General features: G+C 39.2%; 2 protein-coding genes across 2 annotated transcripts; one reads left to right on the top strand and one right to left on the bottom strand.

Moving 5' to 3' along the window:
* Nucleotides 1–1,285: 1,285 nt before the first annotated feature.
* LOC144646107 (uncharacterized) lies at nucleotides 1,286–7,177 on the bottom strand. The gene is made up of 4 exons (XM_078505632.1): nucleotides 7,015–7,177; nucleotides 5,047–5,365; nucleotides 2,360–2,685; nucleotides 1,286–2,050 (listed from the first exon to the last, which is right to left on the bottom strand). Exons 1-4 carry the CDS (start codon nucleotides 7,076–7,078, stop codon nucleotides 1,998–2,000), a joined length of 762 nt encoding a protein of 253 aa, XP_078361758.1. The 5' UTR covers nucleotides 7,079–7,177; the 3' UTR covers nucleotides 1,286–1,997.
* Nucleotides 7,178–7,192: 15 nt separating this feature from the next.
* LOC144646083 (ATP-dependent RNA helicase DDX55-like) lies at nucleotides 7,193–24,533 on the top strand. Its single transcript, XM_078505606.1, has 20 exons — nucleotides 7,193–7,378; nucleotides 7,450–7,500; nucleotides 9,336–9,397; nucleotides 10,859–10,883; nucleotides 11,264–11,355; nucleotides 11,743–11,805; nucleotides 13,245–13,338; nucleotides 13,563–13,618; nucleotides 14,175–14,217; nucleotides 14,409–14,513; nucleotides 16,517–16,558; nucleotides 17,981–18,037; nucleotides 18,136–18,203; nucleotides 18,495–18,584; nucleotides 19,124–19,216; nucleotides 19,893–19,939; nucleotides 21,261–21,328; nucleotides 22,174–22,253; nucleotides 23,211–23,299; nucleotides 23,911–24,533. The coding sequence occupies exons 1-20, from the start codon at nucleotides 7,193–7,195 to the stop codon at nucleotides 24,363–24,365; spliced, it is 1,866 nt and encodes a 621-aa protein (XP_078361732.1). The 3' UTR covers nucleotides 24,366–24,533.
* Nucleotides 24,534–24,847: the final 314 nt, after the last annotated feature.

Genomic DNA, 24,847 nt, shown 5'->3' with positions numbered 1-24,847 from the left:
CGGACTTTTTGTGCCAGGAAGCTCTGATCACTTTGGTCGGTCCTTGTTGGTATGTTGGCAGAATTGTCGCAAAAACAAATAGGACCTTGAAAAGTTGACATAAAAACCTCATCTTCTGTCCATTGCAGTGAAACTATACCACACGAAGGTTCCAAGTAATACAGATTTGGATTTCAACAAAACGTGTGACAGATTTGGCCAAAAAAAAGCAGGGATTGGCAGATTTGCATACCCCTATTCACCCCTTCCACTTATTATGACTGACCTAAAACATAACTGACATTCTTTCAAGAACACTGTGAAATAATAGATAGTTAATGCAGTACCTTATGTTTGTTACTCATGATCCTCATTTAAGAACATTACATAACTGAGTACTATACCAGTTGTTGTAAATTCCTTACAAACATTACTGCAACTTTCAAAAACATGCGAACTCTGCTCAATCGATGGTTGCATTTTTTGCTGCTGTCAATCATCTTAGCACTTCATTGGGTTCATTAAGGTCATGTCTGGCCTTGGTTGTTTAAAGGTTGAATAATGCTATTCACCGGATAAATCACTATCCCTTTAATAGCGTAGTTTGTTTTGACAGCACTTATCCACTGGATAGTGATTTATCTAGCTGGTGGATAACATTATCTACCCTTTGAACAACTTGGCCCTGAAGGTTATGGGTGGCTGATTGGTAGATTTGATCCATTTTGTTAATTTTTTTCAATCTTTGTTGATTGTTGTCTAATTATGATAACAAGTATTGCTAATTAAGTTTTAAAATCAGAGTTTGCATGTTAACGAAAGCACCGCATTAAGCCAGTTGTTTATATATTTTGTATCTCTCACAACGTTTTTATTCAGTTGGATCGGTAGGAGTACATTGCGCACTTAGCTACCCAAAAGCAGTAGCAATCTGCTGAACATGGTCTCCTTTCAGTACTCATCGAACTAGTCTAAACCCTTTTAAGGTCTGGTGTTCCAGTCTCAGCATCAACATTCTCCTTACAGGTTTGTTTGATTTACTTTAATTCACCTAGGGAGAATTTCAGAGTCCAGCCATTTTTTTTCCGAGGCTGATGTCACGTGGACATCTCAGGAAACAGACGTCTGTCTTCTCATTTTCCTTCCCAACAGGCATTTTCGTTTTGGTGCTCATGAATGATATCTTCAGTGTTGCCTCATTGATTGGTTCTTACTCAAATTTCAATTTTCGCTTGAAAGTTACCCAAGTAACAACGAATCCAAGATAACTACACAGATTTTGGCATTTTGTGAATAAAAGCTCCCATATCAGACTGTTGGTAAAATGTATGCTGACAGTCGGCTGACAGTTTACCCACAGTTTACCAACAGACTGCCAAGTCTTGGCCGACAGATAGCTGACAATGGTGAAATTGATGCCCAGATTTCTGTTGAGCTACAGAGTTGAGCTGTATGTCATTGGCATGGTATTTTTTATGGGTTAACTCTTTGATTTACCGAAAGCAAGGGACAACTTAAATGCATGAAGAGAAAGGGTTGTTTACTGAGTCTTCCCTGGCTGGGTAGGCCATAAAGGAGGCAAAGAAATCCAATAACAAATTTACATGAGGAAAAAAAAACATTATAAAAACATGCTCACACCACCACCAAAGGAGTGCCAAAAGTTAAAAGAAAGAAAACTTTACAAAGCTTTCTTTCCAAATCATGTACACAGGCAGCTTGAACAGTGTTGCTTCTAACTTACTACATTACTTTAATAATAGATACAATCAAATGAGAAAAGAAAACTGTTAGTATCAATTCACAAAAAATTATTTCACCTTACTATAATAGATACAATCAAATGAAAAAAACTGTACGTATCAATCACAAAAAAAATTACTTGACCTCAGAGAACAAAGCATATGAGCATTAAAATAGGATGGAAATGTTTTTGTACACACTTGCTGCCATGTCATATCAAAACAGTGTATAAGCATACAAGTCTTTTGATTACTCTTGAAGTCAGGCTGAGTCTGCTACTCTTTTGCATCATCTGCTTCTATATCTACAACTTTTGTGTCATCTTGACCTGCAGAAAAAACGAAAAAAAAAAAGCTTGTTAAAGAAAGTAGCCTGTGTTTTTCTGAGCAATGACTTGTTGTAATCCATTTCTATCCTAGGCATCTGCAGCCGAAGATGCTTGTTACCAGTTTCAGTGCTCCAATATAGCAACTGTTAATAATTTAAATGGACCATTATTTTAGATTTCCTATGGTGCAAATATAAATTTTGGCTGTTCAAAAATCTGTTAAAACCCATTACAGAGCCTTCTTAGGTCAGTTTTAGTTGAAATATTCATATGTCAAAAGACATTTTCACTTTTTTCATTTTAACTTACCTTCAGAGGTCCACAAGGTCAAATTGTCCCTCAAAAGCTGCATTATCAGCGTGCTGTCCTTGTACGATTCTTCATTCAAGGTATCCAGGTCACTAATGGCACTGTCAAACGCTTTCTTTGCCAGGGCACAGGCTTTTTCTGGTTCGTTGTAGATCTCATAATAAAATACGGAGAAGTTTAAGTACAAGCCCAAACGGATTGGGTGTGTGGCTGGAAGATTTTCTTCCTGGGCTATTCGCTCTGCTTCTAGGTAAGCTTTCTCTGCCTTTTCTTTAATCTCTTTCTCACCAACAATTTCAGCTTCATACCTGTAGTAATCGCCCTTCCTGTTTGAAACAAACAAACAAACAGTTAAATGCAGAAATTACTGCAACAGTGAGCCCAGGGCCCTTCTAGATCGGCTTATCTTTGGGGGGTACTTTTTTAAGGAGGAGTGAGGAGGGAGGGGCCTTTTTTGGATGGAAATTTACACTTTAAAAAAATGTTTTGGTTTATACAGTGGAACCCTGTTCTACAGACACCCGCTTAATATAGACAGTCACCCGCTTATTACAGAAAGTTTTGTTTCTCCAGACAAAAAGCTCATACATTTTCTCTTACATTTGCGTGCTTAATACGGACACTGGTTAATACGACAATGGACACTTTTTTAAGACCCAAGTGACACGCTCTCATACAAAGTTAACCTGCCTTTACAGACACTTTTTAGTCACTGCTTAAATGTGCAACATACATTTTCATTTGTATCGATATTGTGTATCAGTTGTACTGTTACATGAAGTAGTATAAGATCAATTCCCACGTGGTTTTGACTTTGGTGAAGAGTTATGGCGATGATTTGCTCACGCTGTTTTGTTTCGACTCCTGCAGTTTTGTTGGAACATTGTCTTCGGACAACTGAAGTTCATTTAATGGATTAGAGACTGTGGCAACTAGATCCGCAAGATCTGAACATTGTATTTACTGCTGTAAATGCTAGTTGCGTTGTTTACCCTATTCATGTAGGCCTATGTATACAGCTTACATGTTTGTCAATATTAAAAGTGTTGTGCTTCTTGAATCTCACTGGTTCTTGTTACATGTTCGTAACAGTACCCTGTTAGAAAATGAAATCTTTCTACAAGATAATGAGTTTCAAGATTGGTAATAACATTTCCCACGCTACTATACGTTGACAGAGAACAGTAGCATTTTTTTTTTTACTTTTTCCGAAAAAACAAAGACTTACTGGGAAGAGTCTGTTAAGCCCCCCCCCCCCCCGCCACTTCAAGCACTAGCCAGCGCCCCCCACCTGGAAAAATGTTCCACCGTCGCTGTATTTATTGTATTTTACGTATCATGTTTACACTGTCTCTCTTCCCTTGTTTAACCTGTGTGTACACCTAATTGCAAGACATTTGACTCACTGAATGAGTGCAGATGTCTTCAATGAACTTAAGTGACACTTGAGGCATTGATTATCATTCTGTTGCTTTTAAATCTTATGTTTTGGTCTTTGTATTTATAAAACATGTGTCCACTATGTTCTTTCTCAGAGCCCACTTAATACGGACACCTGGACAATATGGACACTTTTTTTTAAGGTGATTGCCCGGAAATAGAACTAAACAAAGATTTTCAACCAAACTTTGCCTACTTGTTGATTACCTCAAGGGAACTTAAATTTTGAAATAAAAAATTGGGTCACCATATTCGTTTAGGAGCACGAGGACCTTGTATATACAGTTGAACCTCGCTAATTCGAACTCGGTTATTTTGAATTCCCCGTTAATTCGAACTAAAACCCGTTTCCCTTGGACTTGCCCTTCAGTCATTTACTATCGGCTATTTCGAACTCCCGCTATTTCGAACTATTTTTTGTTTCCCCCGACGGTTCGAAATAACGGGGTTCAACTGTACCACATAATTCCTTAATGATTCCCTTACGAGTACTGGCAAAGTACATATTTCCAGTGATAATTTATTTTTCAAACATAGGAATTGATCTGTTTTTCGTTTAAAAGAAAGAACTTGATCGCTACACCTGAAATGTGAGAAAAAATTGAAAGGGCACCATACTTGTTTGCCAGAAAGAGACGATTTATTTTTCAGACTAAGCTGCATAGAAAAAAGCCGCCATTTTGTTTATGTGCACACGCTAATTACACGTAAAATTCTGCGCAGTAAGGATGCACAATGCAATACATGTCCCTTTGTTGTCCATATTAACAGGGTTCCACTGTATTTGAAAGGAATACTACATCTGAAATGTTTGGGTGAAACAAGCATATCACATAGTTAACTCTCTTAGAAACATGATTTGAACCTCAAAACAATGAATGAAATAACAATAATAATAATAATAATAATAATAATAATAATAATAACAATAACGATAACGATAATGATAATTGATGCTGTTTGTGGGAAAAATTATAGACAAATGTATGGAAAATTAAAAATGTAACTGAACACTTTCTAGCCTACATGTAGCTGCATCCAGGTGTGCCTAGTACCTTAACTTTACAATTCATAAGTTGTCCAGAATTCAATTTTTGTAAAAGATATTTGCCGTCGGATTCCCATACAAACACTGTAATTTCTACCCGCTTTGCCTACTCATCAAGATGGCGTCGAAAACCGTGATAAGGGCGATTCTTAATAGTTGCTGACTTCAAAAAATAACAGTTTAAAATAATAGTACTTACATTTTGTGAAAGAAAACCTTGGATTCATCACTTTCAGAGTTAGGAATAAGGGATTGATCTAGGAGAGTAACAATTTGACCACATATCTCATTGAGCTCTTTCTCAATTTGCGCCTTGAAATTCTTGATCATTGGTAGGTTCTTCTCTTCCCCTTTCTCAGTGGCCTTCTGCTCCAACGAATGTATTATGCGCCACGCTGCTCTCTTTGCCCCAATCACATTCTTATAGGCAACAGACAAAAGATTGCGTTCCTCAACTGTCAGTTCAGACCTGTCCGCATTACTTTCCTCAGCAACCTTCTTCATAAACGTTGCCATTTCTGAAATTTTAAGAAACAGAACACTTTTAATCCTTTCAGCACTGCATCAGAGCTCACAATTTAAAAAAATGACAAAACTTGTGATCTTTTGTAAGTCCTCAAATTGGAAGGGTATGAGTTTCAAGCAGTTTAGACTAGCAAAGGGTATAGAAATCAGAGAGTTTTGGTCTAGAAAAGGGTATCATTTCCCTGGAAACTAATCGATGGTATGACAAATTAGTCCAGAATAGGAATAGAAACCGGGAAAATAAAGAGGCTTTCCTAAACGTAAATAAAATCATTGCAGCCTGGTTGTTGACAGATATTTTTCCATTAAAACACTGATAGGGATACAGTCCAAAACAAAATGCAAGTCTGGGATAGGGTACAGATTTTTGGTGTCTAGTCTAGTATAGGGTTGCAAAATCAGCTGAACATGGTCTGGTATAGGGTAAGGGGTTCAAAGCCCCAGGGGCACACCCCAACCCCGGGGGCTCTACTTAGGCTGAATAATGCTCCAGTTTGCCTGTTTTAGCTAGCTTTTGACAATGGAAATGTTAACAGAATATATACAGTCAACTCTCTCTTAACGGACACCTCTATAAGACGGACACCTCCATAAGATGGACACCTAGTGATGGTCCCTGCTGTTCTTCAGTCATTTACTGTAACCAAACTCACTATAAGACGGAGACCTCTCTAAGACAGACAACAGACACTTTGAAATCATTAACGGACATTTGAGAAGCGTTTTTTATCATGTTTTATTTGTGAAAATACTGCAAACTTTGAATCGACCTAAAGCAAAGTTAGTCAGCGCCCAAAGGACACGTGTATACCACGTTTACTAACCAAAAACAATGACGCCTTAACAGATTACTTCTCTGCTTATGTGTATGGACACTAAAGAGGTCGTTTTTTACTTACAGTATTACAGTTTGAAGAAGCTCTTAATTACCAAGCAAATACGGTCCTTTCTTTATTTTGGTCTTGTTGCAGTTAGCAAAGGATTGTTGCAATGTGCAAAGGTTTAGCTTTATTATCTCGGAATAACTGGTGTCATGTTACCTCGACTCTCTACAGAGCGGACACCTCTCTAAGACGGACAGTTGCGGCCGGTCCCGAAGGTGTCCGTCTTAGAGAGAGTTGACTGTAATCATACAAATCCTGCGAGTCTGTAGGCGTGCAACTCTACATTTGTGGCACACGCGTCAGCCGCTGGTCAAAAACAAATTAGCTTGGCTCGCCAGCCTGTTATTTCTAAGACTAACAAGCCGCATGCAAAAGGGAACCACCTCATAATTTGTGTAAAAAAATACTACCTAGTAAACCCTTTTCCCCTCTGGCATCCAAGTAGTTGTTTAAAGAACACCGCCCAAATTACGAGTGAACGTTAATTAGTAAGCTTCTAAAACTTACAAGCGAATCGATCCCAATAATCCAAAAATCGTGTTATTTAGGACTGCATAACAAACCTTATTCGGCAAATTAAAAGTTAGAATTACTGGAGTACGAATATCATTCAAATCTACCGTTTCGGTCAACTTAAACTCTTGAAATGTTTGTCAAATAGCAAAATTTTGTACACTGTAACCGATTTGGCGCGATAACAACCTGAGGATTCTAACAGCCATAATGCCCGCTGGTGGCGTCAAAAATGACCTCCTTACCTTCATAACGCTCAGCTTGTTCAGCTATCTTGGCCAAGAAAACATTACTTTCCCTCTCTGCCATTTTATCGCCGTTAAAAAGTGAAGTATTTCAGCAGAAGTGTAAAATATGCCGGATTTCTTACTCAAAACCTGCCTGGGGACGAGGCTTCGGGTCGGCGTCGGTTGCGAAATCGGGATGTGGGCGTACATTATAAATACCATATATGAAGTACCTACCGGACTACTGATCAAAAGGATCGCGGCCTCGTGGAACGACAATTTCAAAATGGCTGCCGCGTGGAGCGAAATTACACCATGTTTGTCGAAATCAATTCTTAACATCATGGAGAAGTTTGGCTTCAATTCAATGACACCAGTACAGGTAGACAAACAAATAATCTAGTTTTTACTTTATCAAGTGCTTTCGTATTGACTTTTTTTCTTTACATTCAGACAGCCACTATTCCCTTGTTTATGTCAAACAAAGATGTTGCAGTCGAAGCGGTAAGCTCGTGAATTCTCCTTACTTATCAGCATACATGCCTTTTAGTGTTAATTATGAGAATTCGAAGGAACATCGAAACAGTATCCCCCAGTTGACGATAAAGATTTCTGCCATATTGTATTTAAAAAATGTATAATTATAATTCCCCCATCTATCATCATCGTCATCATCATAATCATCATCATCATCATCACCACCACCACCACCATAATCATCATCATCATCATCGTCGTCGTCACCGTCATCATCATTATCATCGTCATCATCATCAGTATTCCATGTAAAGGTCTGCTCTTGCCGTAGATTTGCCAAGATTTTAAAATAAAATTATGATATAGTCGAAAAGGGCAAAGATTCAGAACCAAAAATCTCTGGCATTACCTGGAAGGAATGCAGCCTGTTAATGCACCTATCAATGTTAAGCCCGAGGGGGGGGGGGGGGGTCGGGCTAACCACAGGAATTTGATCGTGAGGTAGGTCCCCAGGGTAGGGATTTTGATCGTACGTGATGGCCCCAGGGTAGAGATTTTGGTCATATATAGAAGGTTTGAAGGACATCTGACCACCTTTCATGGGGATTTTGACCAATTATTTTGTCCCGGGGGTGGGGAATTTGACATTTTTTTATAGAAAATGTCAAAATCCCCACCCCTTGCCCGACCCCCCCCCCCCCTCAGGCTTAACATTGATAGGTGCATAAGTGTCTTGATCAATCACCTAAGAGTGGGGTATAGTTTAGGGGTAAATCTACTTTATACAAAGATCATCTTGAAAATGCCCTCCCCCGCGCCTTGATACAGAAACAGAGTTTTTATTCCTTAAATGTGATTTCCATTCTGTTCTGCGAAATCTCAGAGATGTTTTTAAATTTGTTGATACGTTAGTACTTCAGTGATGGCATACATGAAGTGTCTCAGCCCACCGTTACAGGCCATTTTATCAAGAAATGCTTGATGAATTGAAATGTCGGTTTATAGTAACACTGAGGTTTTACTACTTGTTATTGTTTTGCAAAGATATCTGATGTTAATAGTGAAGAAAAATTAAAGTAAGTTTGTCCCGAAATGTTTAAATTTTTGACTAGTAAACATTCCTTCATGTGAGGCTCACATAAACATTGTAGGCAGAGATTGAGCATTACAGACTGGAAGTCATCTTCAAGCAAAACTTAATTTGTTGTTGTTTAGCAGTACAGTCGAAGCTCTCTTAGCGGACACTCGTAAGCGGACAGCTCTACTTAGGGACGCCTTGTAAAAATACTCTGTATTTTTACATTCTCGTAAGGGGACATTCCCGTAAGCGGCCGCAGACACTTTCACAGATGGCAACTTACACTTTTCTTGTTTTTAAGCTCCCGTTAGCGAACACCCCAAAGAAAATCCTATAACAGTGGAACCTCGATATAACAAAAGGCCAAAGAACTGGCAAAATATGTTCGCTATAACGAGGTTTCGTTATATCAAGGTTCTTTTCCACATGTTTTACTATTACTGTAGTGTTTTACTATTTCTGGTATCTTGTTTTTATCAATCGACTTTACATCACCGTTCATCACAATGATTTTACAGTAATTACAGTACCATATTTCAGTGCTTGTTTTGTTGTCATCCTTGTCCATTTGGTTATTGTTAGCTAGACAAGCTCCCGTAAGCATCCATCTATCCCCTACACCTCTAGTGGCCACTCTTGTAAGGCGCCAGCTCCAGTTATGGACACTTTTTTCGCGTCCCGAGAGTGTCTGCTTATAAGAGCTTCCACTGTACCAGTATGCATACATGTCATGTATGTATATGCATGTGTAGCATGCTGATTTGTGATAAATTTTTTATTTCAGGTCACCGGGTCTGGAAAAACCTTGGCATTCCTGATTCCTATTGTGGAAATTCTTCTTAGAAGGTCATTAGAAGTTATAAGAGCGATCAGTATTTGACATAATAATAATAATAAAGATGGTTTGTAGCTGATTTAAAAAATCTAAAAAAAAAACAGTTTAAAAGATGTTGAAAAAGGTACAGTTGAATCTTGATACCTCAAACCCTTTCCCAATCCCCGCCAGGTCATGTTCTTACTAATTTTACCCTTGATAACTCGAACTCCCGATATCTAGAAGCTTTTCGATTTCCCTTTCAAAGGTTTGAGTTATTGGAATCTTCAACTGTATAAAAACTAAAGTTTTGATAACTCTCTGTTGCCTGCGTCAGAGTTAAATCGTTTCACTTCATGCATAATAAGTTTTTATATGCCTCCAGTCTCCAGGGATTTTCGCAAGGTTAAATAAGCTTTGAAGAATTTTATCCACTTTATTTTATTTTTGTTTCATTTTCATTGTGCCTTACCTGTAAACAAGCTGGTGCATTCCCGCAGATCTTGCTAACCATATCTGCGGGACGCACCGAAACCATAGCTAAGTGTAATACCGAAAATGATCTAAAAAACGCCCACTCTCAAATAAACGCCTTGTATCTAATAAACACCTCCCCTGAAGTGTAAAGTTTGGATTACACGCCCTCCTCTAATAAACGCCATGTGTCTAATAGACGCCCCCTCCAATAATACGAAAGAATCACCTCAAAAACCAAGGAAATGCTCCATAGAGTAAAATTACGCAATATACCCGGTAGTTAGTTTCTTGCTTGACTCGGACATCGAAGAGCCCAACAGTGCCAACATGGTTGACCTCGATGACGATGAAAACGTTGAAATCGAACTACAAATGACATCTCTAGGCTTTGCATCAGTGCAGATTAGATAAGTTGGATTAAATAAACACCTCTCTCTAATAAACGCCTCATATCTATTTAACGCCTCCCCTAGTACACTGAAAAGTTAATAGACGCCCCGGGCGTTTATTAGATCATTTACGGTAACCACATTAAACATTGTATTATATTGTATTGTATTGTATTTAGAGAGAAATGTGAACAATAGACAACAATGCCTTTTCTTGGAAGTGCTGCTACATTCTATCCAGGACATTTATTCTGGCAATGAGCATGTACATTTGCCACAAGTCTGTTTAACCTTAGGAACATCCCTGGAGACCGGGGACACGTGAAAACTTATTGTGCATGAAGTGAACCGATTAAACTCTGACAAAGGCAACAGGGAGTTGTCAAAAATTTTGCTTTTATAGGTTTTTCAACATCTTTTAAACCCTTTTTAGAATATTTAAACCCTTTTTAGAATGTGCAAATCTCACTAACTTCTGATTGACTCACCGAAAAAAGGCAAGCAGATCAGCAATGTGCAATCGACAGGTGTTGCACCCCATTGACTGTCATGTTTGAAAGAAGGGACAACTGGGCTTCGACAAAGCCCTGCATGTCTGATAATTTTGTCATTTTATTTTCTTCTCAGGGAAGACAAGCTGAAGAAGCATGATGTAAGTGACTTCTAAAATACCATAAAAGTCTGATAAAACTCATCACCGGTACGTGCAGTGACCTAATGGTTAGTGCACCGGACTCCGGATCGATTGGTCCAGGTTCAAGCCCTGGCTGGGGTCACTGTGTTGTGTTCTTGGGAAAGACACTTCTCTCCAGCCAGGTTTATAAATGGGAACTGGTGACAAAATGCTGTAGGGTACTCTGCGATGGTCTAGCATCCCTTTCAGGGTGAATAGAAATATTCCTAGCCGCTTAATTCTACAGAAACTAGGATAAGCTCCGGCAGTATGCACCACTTGGCTTGAGGCTGCCCTTTTTTTAATATGAAACCCATATACATGTATTTTAATTCAGTAAATCTTCTTGATGCCATCAGGTTGGAGCAATCATCATTACTCCAACAAGAGAACTGGCAAAACAGATTGATGAAGTTTTAAGAACATTTACCGAAGATCTCCCTCAATTAAGGTCAGTATGTTTTTGTCTATATTTTTTACACATGTCAAAACTAGACTAAGTATTTACTTCATGGATAATGGAGAATTCAAAATTCCAACTTCAGGCCTGGTCAGGTCGACCACTGTGTTGTTTTGTGGGTTAGGCTCATTCACTTTGACTCCCAAATCTTCTTTATTTTTAAGTATTCACCCAGTACTTACAACTCATGCCTTCACCAGTATCTTTAACTTTCACAGTACACTAAATCTTACAAGTGACATTTTTCTGAGCTTTAATTATTTATTAGAAATATCCCATTTTTTGTAAGAAAAGAAAATCTTTTATGTGATGGATTGTACATTCAAATCAGATCCACAGACAAATCAGTGTAATGTTAGCTGTTTTGTGTTTTTCTAGGCAGTTACTGTTAATTGGAGGGGTAGACCCAGTGGAAGATATACAGAAATTCAAGTCAAATGGGTGAGTGTCATAGTAAAGGAGCTCTGTGGACAGCACATCTTGAAAAAAATTGCCAACCCTCCAAGTTAAGACCATTTTAGTCGCCATGGCGACTAAAATTTTGGAGCTTGTGACTGAATTAGAACCAAAGTCCCCAGACTGCTAACCAAAATTGAGAAGACAGTTTGAAAGTGTGAGCTTAATTTGGTGTCCAAAATTTCTCACTGGTGACCAAACTTGAGCACTCGGTGGCCAAATGGCCACTAATGAAAAAAGTAAACTTGGAGGGTTGTTGCTTGTCTAATTTTCGTAATTTTCCTACTCTAACATGAACTAACCAACTCTACCCTATCCTCTCCATCCTACCCTAAAGAAGACTGCTGAATGTTAGCTAGTTCTTCCATGAATGTTCTTGTGTTTTTCTTGGCAACTGTTTTTCTTAACAAACACGTCTAACACACCGCCGAGTGCATGGAATTTCTGCAAATTTATTGAATGAAGTTTCATAAGAAAAGAGTTGGTTCAGCACGGCTAATCATTTACACTACACATTTTATTCAAGCCGGGTTAGATTTTAGGGAACACGTTCCAATTTTATCCCTGCTCGGACAACCTTGCGACTAGGTCCGAAACGGGTAAAATTTTGGCTCGGTACAGGTAAGGAAAAGTCATTTACATGGCAAAATAATGCCGAACCATTTTTTCCGGTGCGCGTACCAATTTTATCCGAGCCGTGCCACAAATTTTTCCGCCGTGTAAATGGGGCTTTGGTCTCTCCCATTTTCTTTTCCCACCTCATATCGAGAACCAACCTTACCTACTCTACTCTATCCTCACTACCTTCCCAGTATCATTACCACCTTTCCTGGTCTACCTATCCTACTCCACCCTACCCAACCCTACCTACCTACCCTACCCTACCCCACCCCCTTCTCTACCCTACACTCCTGTACCCCACCCTTACCTACCCTACCCTACCCCACCCCACCCCCTTATCTACCCTACACTACTGTACCCCACCCCACCCTACCCTACCCTACTCTTAATTATTAACTTTACCGTACACTACTGTACCCCATTCCCACTCTCTCCCACACCACCCTACTCCAATTTAAAACCAGATTGATTGCAAGGCTGGTACAATGGCAGGAGGACAAGATTTATTAGCCAATAGTACTGGCCCTGAAGAAGACTAGCTCTGCTACATGTAGTTGAAATATTGGTCAATAAATCTTGCCTTCCTGCCGTTGTACCAGCCTTGCAATCAATCTGGTTATATTAGCACTTAGAGTGACATCTGGTACGGGCATTTCTTGAACAATAGATCCGGCAGCAGACAAGTCAAGCAGTTTTTTTTCTTCATTGCGTGTTCCCCTGCATCCAAACTGTTTTTGTACTCCAATTTGTTACTCACAACAAAGCCTGCTTTGATAACAATCCTTTGTCTTTTTCTTCAAAAGAGGCCATATACTTATTGGAACACCAGGAAGACTAGAGGATTTATTTACAAGAAAGCAGGAAGGATTAGACTTGGCTGCCCATGTTCGATCACTGGTGAGAACTGTTAGACATGAGTCTTGTGGTTTAAATTTAAAATTTTTCAACCCATTTTTATTTTTATTTTTTGTGTCTCAAATCCCTTGAAAAATTTTAAATCAAAGATAAATTTAAACTACAACATATACACTACAGGCTGTAGCTTCATTTTGTAGGTACTTGAGTATCATAAAAAGAAGTTATGTAATCTTTAGTTGATTTTTTTCTTACATTTCAAATAGGAAGTCCTAGTGTTGGATGAGGCGGACAGATTGCTGGACATGGGTTTTGAGGCAAGGTAAATGCAATTTACTGTAAGTAGTGTTCAGAGACTAGGAATATTTGTACTCCTCCCTGGATGGGATGCCTTTCCATAAATTACAAGTTTAAGACCCAGTATTAAATTAGCTGGTACCCATTTATACACCTGGGTGAAGAGAGGCACTATGAGAGTTTAGTATCTTCTCCAAGAATACAACACAGTGGGTACAGCCAGGGCTCAAATATGAGGACTTCTTGATCTGGAGTCCAGTGTACTTGCCATTAGGCCACCACTCCTCCCATAGGTGTGCAAATGGGTACAGGGCTGTGCTCTAGCAGGGCTCGGGTGCCAGAGATGACTTACTTTTGCCTTTGGGCAACTTAGATAATTTTTATAATATTATTATAAAAGCTTTTAAGAACTGGGCACCCAAGATTCCTTAAATAAGAGTCTTCGGGCACCCTGCAATTATTGCAAGAGCACAGCTTTGGGGTAGTGGCAACCTGACACAAAACTGTAGTTAAAAAATGTTATTTCACTGTTGTTTTGCCCTGTTAATAATAAATTTATAATCCATATTTTATTTTTTTAGCATCAATGCTGTCTTGGGTTTTCTTCCAAAGCAAAGACGAACAGTGAGTTTTGATGAGTTCATTTATTTTTGTTTTTAAGAAAAACCCACAGTTGAAACAAATTCTCTTTTACCCTCCCCTCCCCTAACTTTTGAGCTAGACCCAAAAGTAACAGCCCTGCTCTGTGCTTTCAGTATGGTATCCAATGACAACAGCATCTATGACATGAAATGTTGTTGTTTTTTCATACACAGGGCTTGTTCTCAGCTACTCAGACAAATGAAGTTGAGGCTCTGGTTAGAGCTGGGCTTAGGAATCCTGTAAGAATAACAGTCAGAGAGAAATACTCCAAGTCTAAGGTATGCACATGTATGCAGCAAAGATTTGACACTGTTCAGCCATATCAATGGCAAAATTACATACTAATGTTAATACTTTCGTCCAACTCTGCTTAATGAAATGTAAATAAAAAAAAAATTAAAAAAATCATCAGCTCACAGCATTTTGTGTTCCCCAAGAGCAGTTAACAGGTTCCATGATTGACTTCCTCATAATTCCTCCTGACTGTGTGAAAGATTTATTAAAAACATGGGAAGTCAGCATTTTGGGAACAGAAAACGTTGGATAATAAATTTCCTATTACCGGTAGATATGTTAGTATAAAGTAACGCTGTACATTTTTTCTTGTCATTTGTATTTTGACTATGGCTTTGTAGTTGCAGTCCCTTCTAAGCTTATTACGTACTCTGTACTTAAGCTCCAGTAGGGTTTATTCTAAAGTTCGGCTTTGCGGGAGTTCAGCAGTTCAAAAAAAAAATGCTGCATAAAATTGACATTAGTGCATATAATGATGCGCACAAAATACAGTAAACACCCGCGTATAAGAATCTAGAATTTTTGGGTTCAGGCTGAATGGGTTCTTATATTTTGTGGAATTTTTTTTTCCGAACTCAGGCTGATTAGGTTCTTAGTAGGTTCTTATTTGTAGGAGTTGTCATAGTGATACCATTCAGAGAGCTACTGTAGTACTAGTATGTCATAATGGTTGAACATTTGTATTTTAAACCGCAAAAATGCCAAGTTGCTACCATATTTACAGTTGTATTTGATAATAATGTAAATTGTTAACAGCAATATAAATATAAATTAAATAAAAACAGCAAAAATAAATAACAACCCAAGTTAGGGAATTAAAATTGAACCAATTTGAAAATAATCAAATACAATGTGAAACAAAATATTAATTTTCTTGCATATTGAAATAAAGATGCATTGTACTGTACATTAGCTTTTGTATGAATGTAAAGTCTCAAAAGGTATTCCCAGAGTCCATGATTGCAAAGTGTCTAAGTACAGTCAAAGCTCTCATAAGCGGATACCCTCGGGACGCGAAAAAAGTGTCCACAACTGGAGCTGGCCGCTTACGAGAATGGTTCTTGTAAGCGGCCACTAGAGGTGTAGGGGATAGATGGCCACTTACGGGAGCTTGCCCAGCTAACATAATGGTAATATGCATGTTAGTGGTGTTTCGAAATGTATCCGGACGTTGATGACGACAAAACAAACACTGAAATATGATACTGTAATTACAGTAAAATCATTATGACGAACGGCGACATGAAGTTGATTGATTAATACAAGATACAGCGGTTTTTTATATGATTTTCTTTGCGGTGTCCGCTTACGGGAGCTTAAAAACAAAGAAAAAGTCTAAGTCGTAATCTCGGAAAGTGTCCGCGGCCGTTAACAGGAATGTCCGCTTATGAGAATGTAAAAATACAGAGTTTGTATGGGAGTTAAAACGGGGTTTCAAACAAGGCGGCCGTAAGTAGAGCTGTCCGCTTACGAGAGTGTCCGTTAAGAGAGCTTCGACTGTATGTCCATGCACATGACTGTATGCTCTAAAATGTATAAGGCTCAAGTCCATGTGGTCTTACTTTCTCATCATCCTCTCCATCAGCAGTCATCAAGCATCCAGTTTTAATTGTCATAGTGTTTCTCAGAAATTTCACAATTTCTATCAATTAAAATCCAGTATTTTGGCTACAAAATAAGAGTGTTTTTTTGTATAAGAACCTATTGTTCTTTGCCAGCAGGCTCCTAAATAGGTTCTTATATATTTGGGTATTAAAATGCCCAATTTCAGCCTGTAGGTTCTTAAATCACTAGGTTCTTATACGCGGGTGTTTACTGTATTATTGTCCTTAAGAATGAGTACTTATTTTCTGAAAATGTCACTAGTTAGCAATTGATCTGACTGCCACACATTGGCCACACGTTGGCCAATTCCTAGAAGTCTATTATTGCGTAAATGTTTCGATTTTATGACATCCTTAATTTGTTTTGTCATTTATATCTGAAGTCAGAGCAGAGGACACCGTCCACACTGAAAAATTTCTACACAGTAAGTTGACAGAAATTATTTAATTTGTAGATTTTAAATTTCAAAATGGACCTCAAAATGAAATTACTAGATAAAATATTAATTAAGGACAAAGGATAATCCGAATAAATTCATTGTGTCCAACAATTCAGACAACAAATGAGGATCTTGATAAGTAGATTGTTATATTTCGGTATAAGCTATACCATCATCAGACTAACTCAGGAGAATAGATAGAGTTCTCTGCTGGATTTTAGTCCATTGTTCAAGGAAGGTGCTTTATTAGTCTGATGATGGTATAGCTTATACCGAAATATAACAATCTACTTATCAAGATCCTCATTTGTTGTCTGAATTGTTGGACACAATGAATTTATTCGGATTATCCTTCGTCCTTTATGTCCTGAAACTGTCATCGGGTACTGGGTTTAAAATATTAATTAACTGGCATTAAACTAATAAAGTTTGAAAATGCTGAAAAAATGTTATGATTTTTACTTGCCTGTGACAAATAATTTCATCCGAATCAAACTTACAACTACCTCTCGCTGTGGGCTTAACAGAGATACAAGTCAATGCAAACTTTGAGACTTCAACTTGGATACAGACTTGCCCAGGGGCATACAAGTTTATAAGGAAACAAGTGACAGGGATGTGTGAATGAAGACTAGTACTTCAAAACAGTCTGTATTTTAGCATGACATCTTTGAGCAAAAAAGAACTGGGACATGAAGCTATGATTTGTAATAGTATCGGTAACGCCCCTTCACCTCTCTCCCCTCCCCACCCCCTCAGAACCTGGTGAAGGTAGGGGTGGGGAACATTTTTGGGAAGGAAAAGTTGCAGTGGTTTGGAGTTCTGCTGATAGCTAATGTGCATATTTTACTCTTTTAGCTAGTATTGTTTACTACTTACAGTATACTTTGTGCTGCTTAGTTTCTATCTGCAGTCAAAAATTTTGTTGAAGTCTCTGTAAATGGAAAAATATGCTGTTAAACCACTATAATAACGGCTACCCTGGGACAGAATTACGTGCAGTAGAATCCTGATTTCTTGAAACCTCAATTTCTTGATACTTCCGATTTCGAACCAATTTTCATTCCCCTTAGATAGTAATTCTGTAATTTTACCCTGGATTTCTGAAAACTCCCAATTTCTCGAACCAATTTTCGTTTCCCTTGGATAGTACTGTAATTTTACCCTTGTTTTCTCGAAACTCCCAATTTCTCGAAGCAATTTTCGTTTCCCCTGGACGTTCGAGAAATTTACACTGTAACTGGCAATTCTGGGGAGGTGGCCATTGTAGGGAGTTTTCAATAAGAGTGCAGTGTACAGACCAGTGCATGTTCAGGATAAAAAACACTGACCGTTGTAAATTGGTTGCTATAAGTGTTAATGTGCGACTGTTCATCGTGAATTTTAATTTTAATGTCACTTTTGTAGATTTGCGAAAGTGCAAGAAAGTTTTCAAGATTAGTGGCCTTTCTTAAGGCAAGAAAGGTTTGTGACAACAGTGAATTTGTTTCTTTTATTTGATTTCTCCTATAACTACATTTTGCATTGTTTTAATTTTAATTTGTACTTCTTTTTCCACGTAGACCTGCAAGAACATGGTGTTTTTCAGCACCTGTGCTTGTGTCAATTATTTTTCAAAGGCTCTTGAAAGGTAAGTACTAATAACCCGGACATACAGTCCTCACTGCAAACTCGTTACTTCACTCATAAGATTAAGTTATGGGAAGAGGCCCACGACTGATGTGGCGATAGGCATGCGAAGAAGATACAGCTAATTCGAGAAAGGTTGTCGGATAAAAGCACAAAAGAGCACGGGACAAGACCGAAAGGTAGTATGGGTTGAATTTTACATTATTGGTCTACAGGAAAAAGAGACAAAACACAAATAACAAGTAAAAATGTGCAGCGATACTACACTAAATGCTCAATAAATTTATTGCAGGCTTCTTCCAAATGTCAAAGTGTTGTCCATTCATGGAAAAATGAAGTCAAAACGGCATAAAGTTTTTGATACCTTTAGAAAGCTTGCAAGGTAAGTCAGGTGTAACATGTAGTCATTTACACATTATTTACCACCTACAAGTGGTCTCCCCATTTTCCTTTGCCGGTATTTTCATGAAGATTAACAGTTTATAAAAACACCATGCAGTCCCTTAGATTAAGATTTTTTTTAGATTTTTCAGTCTGTCAGGTGCTATTTTACTCTAGAGCAATGCCTTAATGATATGCAAAACCAAACCAATCGGCGAGACATGTACACGCACATTTTAAACCCAGTCAGCATTGCACGCACGCGACAGCTGACCGCTGACTTTGCACGCAAGAGGTCCTGACTTCCGGTCGTATCCCACGCGGTATACGTGGCTAATATGGCTCTACACGCGCGAGATCTCGTCGAGTTCCGCCATACTCTGCAGACTAGCACTCGTCAATTTTATTTGCGTCGAATTCTCATTGGTTTGTTTTGCTTTTGGTGGGTTTGTTGTGGTTGGTCATTGTATAATAATTGCTTTGGTTTTGGTTTTACGACACTCAGCTGAAAACTGCTCAAATGTTACCTTTCTGTTTCAGTGGTGTTCTGGTGTGTACTGACGTCATGGCGCGAGGAGTGGACATTCCAGAGGTGGACTGGGTGATTCAGTTTGATCCTCCAAGTAGTGCAAAGTATGACATATTTCAAGAATAGTTAAAACAGTTTTTGATTGACAGCGGTGCTACGACGTTATACATTTAATTGCGCGCAATGTTTTTCACTAAACATAGTCAGACGCGACGAAATTTGTGCAACATTGGCCAGGACCTGGAAAGAAAAATCTGATAAAGTCATAAAGATAGTAGACTGAATAAGTAGCAATCAAGAATAAACTGAAGCTGTTTAGTGCTTTTGCTCTAGGAGGAGAGACGTCGACAAAAGAACTAAATTAATCGTCGTGTTTGGGTTAGAGATTGGATAGCTAGTGGCTGATTAGTTGTACCACGGCATTGGGCACAATGTTGCAGATAGTGGACAAATGTCGAAATTATTTTGCGCAATGTCGCAGAAGCAGGACTTGATTTTACTTAAATTTGCAACATTCCATGGGTAGTTTGGTACCTCAAGGGAGGGCGCTTATTAAAGATGGAGCGCTGATTCTGGACGGGGTGCTTATTATTATTTCTTTTCTTTTTTACGTTGTCATCTCGAAGTGTCCAAACAGCTACAAAACGTGAACTTGATTAAACCTGCTGTAATTGATATAAATTAACTCTAAACTAAGTGCGCTTTACCGCAAACTTATTTTATCATAATATCTGAGTAACCTCCATTGTCTGAAATGCACCACTCATGTCTTTTTTCCAGTGCGTTTGTACATCGCTGTGGGAGAACGGCAAGAATTGGAAACCAAGGTAAAGTAAACATGAAAATATAAAATACTGCTTAGAGTACCTGTAGAAGCTGAGGTGGCCTAATGATTTGTGTGCTGCCCTCCGGATTGAGAGATCCGGGTTTGTGCTTTAGCCTAGACCGTTAACTGTGTTTCCATGTTCTCATCAAGATCAAAGGCATTCTTGAAACATCCGCCACTTTGGTTTATGGCGAAACAATCTGAAGAGAGCACTGATCAAATCCATTTTAATGATAAATGGAAAAATAAAATTCCCTTGTGCTGCGTGGCACTTGTAAAAGTATAAAAGTATGAAGTTGACTACGCCGTTGCTCCGCCATCTACATCGGCGAGACAGGCCGGACATTAAGAGAACGCTTCGGTGAGCATCTCCGCAGCATTGAGAAGAGCCTGCCGGTATTTCCTGTCGCAGAGCATTTTAATGCAAACAGACACGCCCTGCAAGACGCACAAGTCCGAGGCGTCATGCTCTGCGGCGGAAATAAACTACGCAAACGCCAGGAAATGCGCCTTATTTTCCAGCTGGGCACCAGTCAGCCACATGGTCTGAATTCAGATTTTCGCTATCTTTAGGTTGTCGCGCGCTCTTATCGCGCGCGCACCTTTGAACTCAAATTTGTTTATCATGGCGCAAGCGAGCGTTTTCAACTGAAATCCTGACTTTCCACTGATGAAGGGCTAAGCCCGAAACGTCTGGAACTTTTAACTATTTTAAAGGCACTTTCAACTCATTTATTGAGAACTTTATTATACTTTTGTACAAATCCATTTTATCCTGCCTTTTAACCGCTCCCCACTCCCTCCTCGGTAGAGTTGGTACTCTTCCCCAGATTACACTCGCCATTTTAACCAAGGTGGCGACCTTTTAAGCCCGGGCCAAACGAGGATGAGAGTCCATCGAACTCTCACTGACTCTCATGAAATATTTGAGCACGTTCTAAGTCGATGAGAGCGCATGAGAGTCGATGAGAGTGCATAAGAGTTCCATGCCAAAAGAGAGCGAGAGTTTGAACTCTCATCAACTCTCATCCTCGTTTGGCCCGGGCTTTAAACTATACATACGATCTCGACAAAAATCAGGTAAAATAGGAAACTGAAAACAGTCTGGCTTTCGCCGAGGTTCCTGTGTAGTGTTCCTGGGCAACACTTAACTTCACTTTTATACTCTAAACAGGAGTATAAAATGGGTACCGGCGAATGGTTGGGCTAACCTGACAGAAACGCTATTGAAAGGGTTTTCCGCAGTGGACTAGCATATCCCATCCAAGGATGAGAAGTGATTACTGATAGCGTTTTCTTCTCTGTGATCGATTATTTTGCAGGAAATGCTTTGCTGTTTCTGCTTCCTGCTGAAGAGTCTTATGTAGAATTTATCTCCATAAACCAAAAGGTATGTAAATGGGTGCATTTCCTTGTTTTGTTTGTTTGTTTTAAACCTGGTAGTTTGTCTAGTGTGTTCGCCCGTGTTGGAAGACTGTCGAGAAAGCCTGTTGTTAGTTACGGTTGTTTTGACAACCTTAGCGAAGTCATCTTTGGCGTCAAGGGAAAAAAGGTGTATTGTTTTGGTCGCCAGTCGTTGATCTGTTTGGCCAGAGTTTTGCTGTAATACGATTGGTTTATAAAGTCCCGGTTTATGCTCTTAGATTAAGATTTATTTGTTAGAAAACCCTCCCACCCCACCCCCTCCAAAACCAAAGGTCGTTATATGCAACATTTGTAGAAATGCATTTGGTTATATTATGCGGTGGTTACTAAATCCCTTGGGAAAGTTTTTCCCCAGGAAATAACAGTCAAAACCATAAAAGCATGAACGCCTAAAATTATTTCTGGAATGTTTATTGTTTCGCGACCAATCAGATGCGAGACGTAACCGCAACAAACCGCAAGATCAATCGAGTTGAAAATTAAGACATGGCTAGACAGCGCGTCTGAGAGCAGAATTTTACGTTTTTAATTTATTACAAATTCCCAATTCAGCAAAATATAATTCATCGTTATCCGTTGCTTATGCATAAGCTCTTAAATAGAAAAAGAATGACAATTTCAGTATTTGTTATCGTGGAGAAAAAGCCAACTCGTTGTTTCGTGACTGATCCAAACCTTTCAGCTAATTACTCTTGCGGCGTTCATGCTTTTATGGTTTTGACTGTAAGACATTGGAGTGATTTCATTTCAGTTGGTTGCTGAGTTGAGATTAGTTCTGATGTTGCATCGTATTGTCTTTCTTGAGAACAGGTACCACTTCAGTTGTTTGAAATAGAGGATGACGATGCAGATGTCACACCCAAGCTAAGAAAAATGGCCATGAAGGACAGGTTAGCAGCAGTGTTTAATTTGAAGTTTTAGTTTGAAGTGGCTTTTATATGGTTAGTTCATTAAAGCTGATTTCCAGTCCGTACTGCGCAGACTCGGGGTTTGTTTACGTTTTTGTTTTGAATTCGTTGAAACGTTACACTTCGGTGACAGCATACATGAAGTTTTTTAGTCCGCCATTACAGTTCGCTTCGTTCAAGAGTTTCCGATGAGCTGAAACGTCGGTTTTAAATAGCGTCAAGGTTCTTCTACTTGTTATTTTTTGTTCTGCAAGGATATCTGGCGTTAATAATGAAGAAACAGGTAAGTTTGTCACGTAATTTTTAGTTTTGCTTTGTTTGTGAGGCTCACATAAACATTGCAGCCGAGATTGCGCAGTACGGACTGTAATTCATCTTTAATTGCGCTGACATGGGCACTGGAAGGCATAATATAGAGGAGTTAGCCACAGGAGACGTGGAGAAGAATGGCGGAGAAGGTGGAGGAGGAGCAGGAAGCGGAAGAGAAAGAGCAGGAATGAGAAGGGTGGGAGGGGAAGTAGAGGGAGCTGGAGGAGATGATAGACTACAGGAAAGAGGAGGGAGGAGTAAGAGAGAAGGAAGAAAGGAGGAGGAGGCGGAGAAGGAGGAAGATTGAAACTGGTAATGACTGAGACCAATCACAGCTTAGATCGCTTAGCTCTGCATCGTGTCCCTGTAATTTTTGTATTTACAAGTTTAAGAATAACAGTTAAGGAGAGGACTCTTGAAGTTTTACATCGCACAAGCCACGTACGCTCTCATATACACTCCATCTCGCCATCCACTGCCACGTTTGCCCAAGTGAGCTTCTCTTAGCAAGTGAAATGAATAATTTTTCACGAGTCAAAGTTGTTTTCAGGCTTTATCTATTAGGGGCCTTTAGTGGAGGTTCTACTGCATAAACGTTTTATGTTTATGTTTTTGCTCATTGTGTTTCAGGGATGTATACGAAAAGGGAATGAAAGCTTTTGTCTCATTCGTTCAGTTCTACAGAAAACACGAGTGCAGCCTAATCTTCCGAACAAATGGTAAGAAATTGTTTTCGTCTTTCACTGTAAGTGTGATACAATCATTGAATAGCCTTTAACTGTAAACGGTGGGTCACGTGTGCAACGCAAATGCAAGCTTAACTACGCGTAACTCGCATAAACGCAAACGCAATCTCATATGCAAGAGCAGTGAATGGAAAAGGTTTCATTTTCTTGCGATAATGCTCTCGGTGAATCGGAAAAACGCGAAGGCATAGAAATATTCGTGCCACATCCCCCAAAATCACCCACCCCATGGTTAGATTGAACCAAGATGGCGCTCATCCGCCGTCTTAGGAAAGGACCTCTAAAGCGACTGCGTATCTTGTTGCGTTTACGTTTGGTTCGCTTGCATGAAGCAGGCTTTGCTTGGGCGCTTTTAAAAAAATTACGCTACTCCCCCCCCCCCCCCCCCCCGCCCCTAAAATAATCAGTATCATATTAAAGCGTTCGCGCGGATATTCTCGGTCCCAAGCTATCACCCCGGCAAGGATAAAATTAGCGAACATTGATTTGATTATTGGTCCGTTTGTATAAGCTGTCGAACCCTTTATGCTGTATCTATTAAAGTGCTGTTGACTTCTTTTTCTTTCTGTTTTACTTTTCTAAAGACCTGGAACTTGGAAAACTCGCCACCGGGTTTGGCCTTCTAAAGTTGCCCATCATGCCAGAGCTTAAAGATAAAACAGTAGACTTTGAACCGGCGGACGTAGATGTCGAAAAACTTTATTACAAGGACAAAAACAGAGAAAAGCAACGGAAGCGAAAGCTACAGGAACAGCAAGAATCCAACAAAGACAATTCAATTCAAACCAACTCAAAGAAAACGAAATTCGGCAAGGATTCTGTCGCATGGTCCAAGAACAAGGATAAAAAAGTGAAGAGAGAGAAGAGAAAAGCACGCAGAGAGTACTTGAAGACGCAGCGACATAAACATTTATTTGATAACGACGAACTTGAGGACCTCGCACGCGAAGCGAGCTTGGTTAAAAAGCTTAAAGCAGGCAAGATCAGCAAAGAACAGTTTGATTCGCAATTAGGGAATGAAGAAGAAGAGGAAGATTAAATTGTATAGATTTTTATTTACGGCGATGTAGTTTGAAATCAGATAAACTTAAGTTCGAGAGTCCTTCTTCTTGACTTAGACTGTAGCCATTCTTCTTAAGATCGTCAAGTGTTCTTAAACTACTAAACGTTCTCTCTTCTATCAAACAATACATTATTGCTTACGGTGGATGGAAGTTAGCTAGCCCGTGCGCAGATATCTCTGACCAAGTAAGGGAAACGAGACGTCTACACACAGGCAAAAGTTAATTATTATACATTGGTGTCACCAGCTTGATTTTGATTGGCTATAAGCACGCAGCTAATTCTTGCTTGCTGTTTCTCTTACGTCATACCTACAGACATTAGATTTTACATATGTAGAAGTGACGTCATACCTACAGACAATAGTATATGCATGCAGAAGTGACGAAAGGTTGCAAGCTTATAAAAGTATATTTTGTGCGCGCTCTTGTCTTTACAAGTGCAGCTCAGGAATGTGCA

Source organism: Oculina patagonica, chromosome 3, assembly GCF_052425735.1.
Source record: "Oculina patagonica isolate OP01 chromosome 3, crgOcupat, whole genome shotgun sequence".
In the NCBI taxonomy this organism is placed as follows: domain Eukaryota; kingdom Metazoa; phylum Cnidaria; class Anthozoa; order Scleractinia; family Oculinidae; genus Oculina; species Oculina patagonica.
The sequence above is the reverse complement of the archived record's forward strand: the minus strand, read 5'-3'. Positions and strand labels throughout refer to the sequence as shown.

What these genes read in the sequence shown, in the direction of transcription:
- LOC144646107 (XM_078505632.1), bottom strand. Translation starts at nt 7,078, where the DNA reads ATGGCAGAGAGGGAAAGTAATGTTTTCTTGGCCAAGATAGCTGAACAA. An exon ending in ACAAGCTGAGCGTTATGAAG is followed by an intron (nt 5,366 to 7,014) that starts GTAAGGAGGTCA and finishes TTAAAATTTCAG; the next exon opens with AAATGGCAACGTTTATGAAG. An exon ending in GACCTTGTGGACCTCTGAAG is followed by an intron (nt 2,051 to 2,359) that starts GTAAGTTAAAAT and finishes TTTTTTCTGCAG; the next exon opens with GTCAAGATGACACAAAAGTT.
- LOC144646083 (XM_078505606.1), top strand. Translation starts at nt 7,193, where the DNA reads ATGTGGGCGTACATTATAAATACCATATATGAAGTACCTACCGGACTA. An exon ending in CAGAAATTCAAGTCAAATGG is followed by an intron (nt 11,806 to 13,244) that starts GTGAGTGTCATA and finishes TTTCTTCAAAAG; the next exon opens with AGGCCATATACTTATTGGAA. An exon ending in GATCCTCCAAGTAGTGCAAA is followed by an intron (nt 19,217 to 19,892) that starts GTATGACATATT and finishes TCTTTTTTCCAG; the next exon opens with TGCGTTTGTACATCGCTGTG.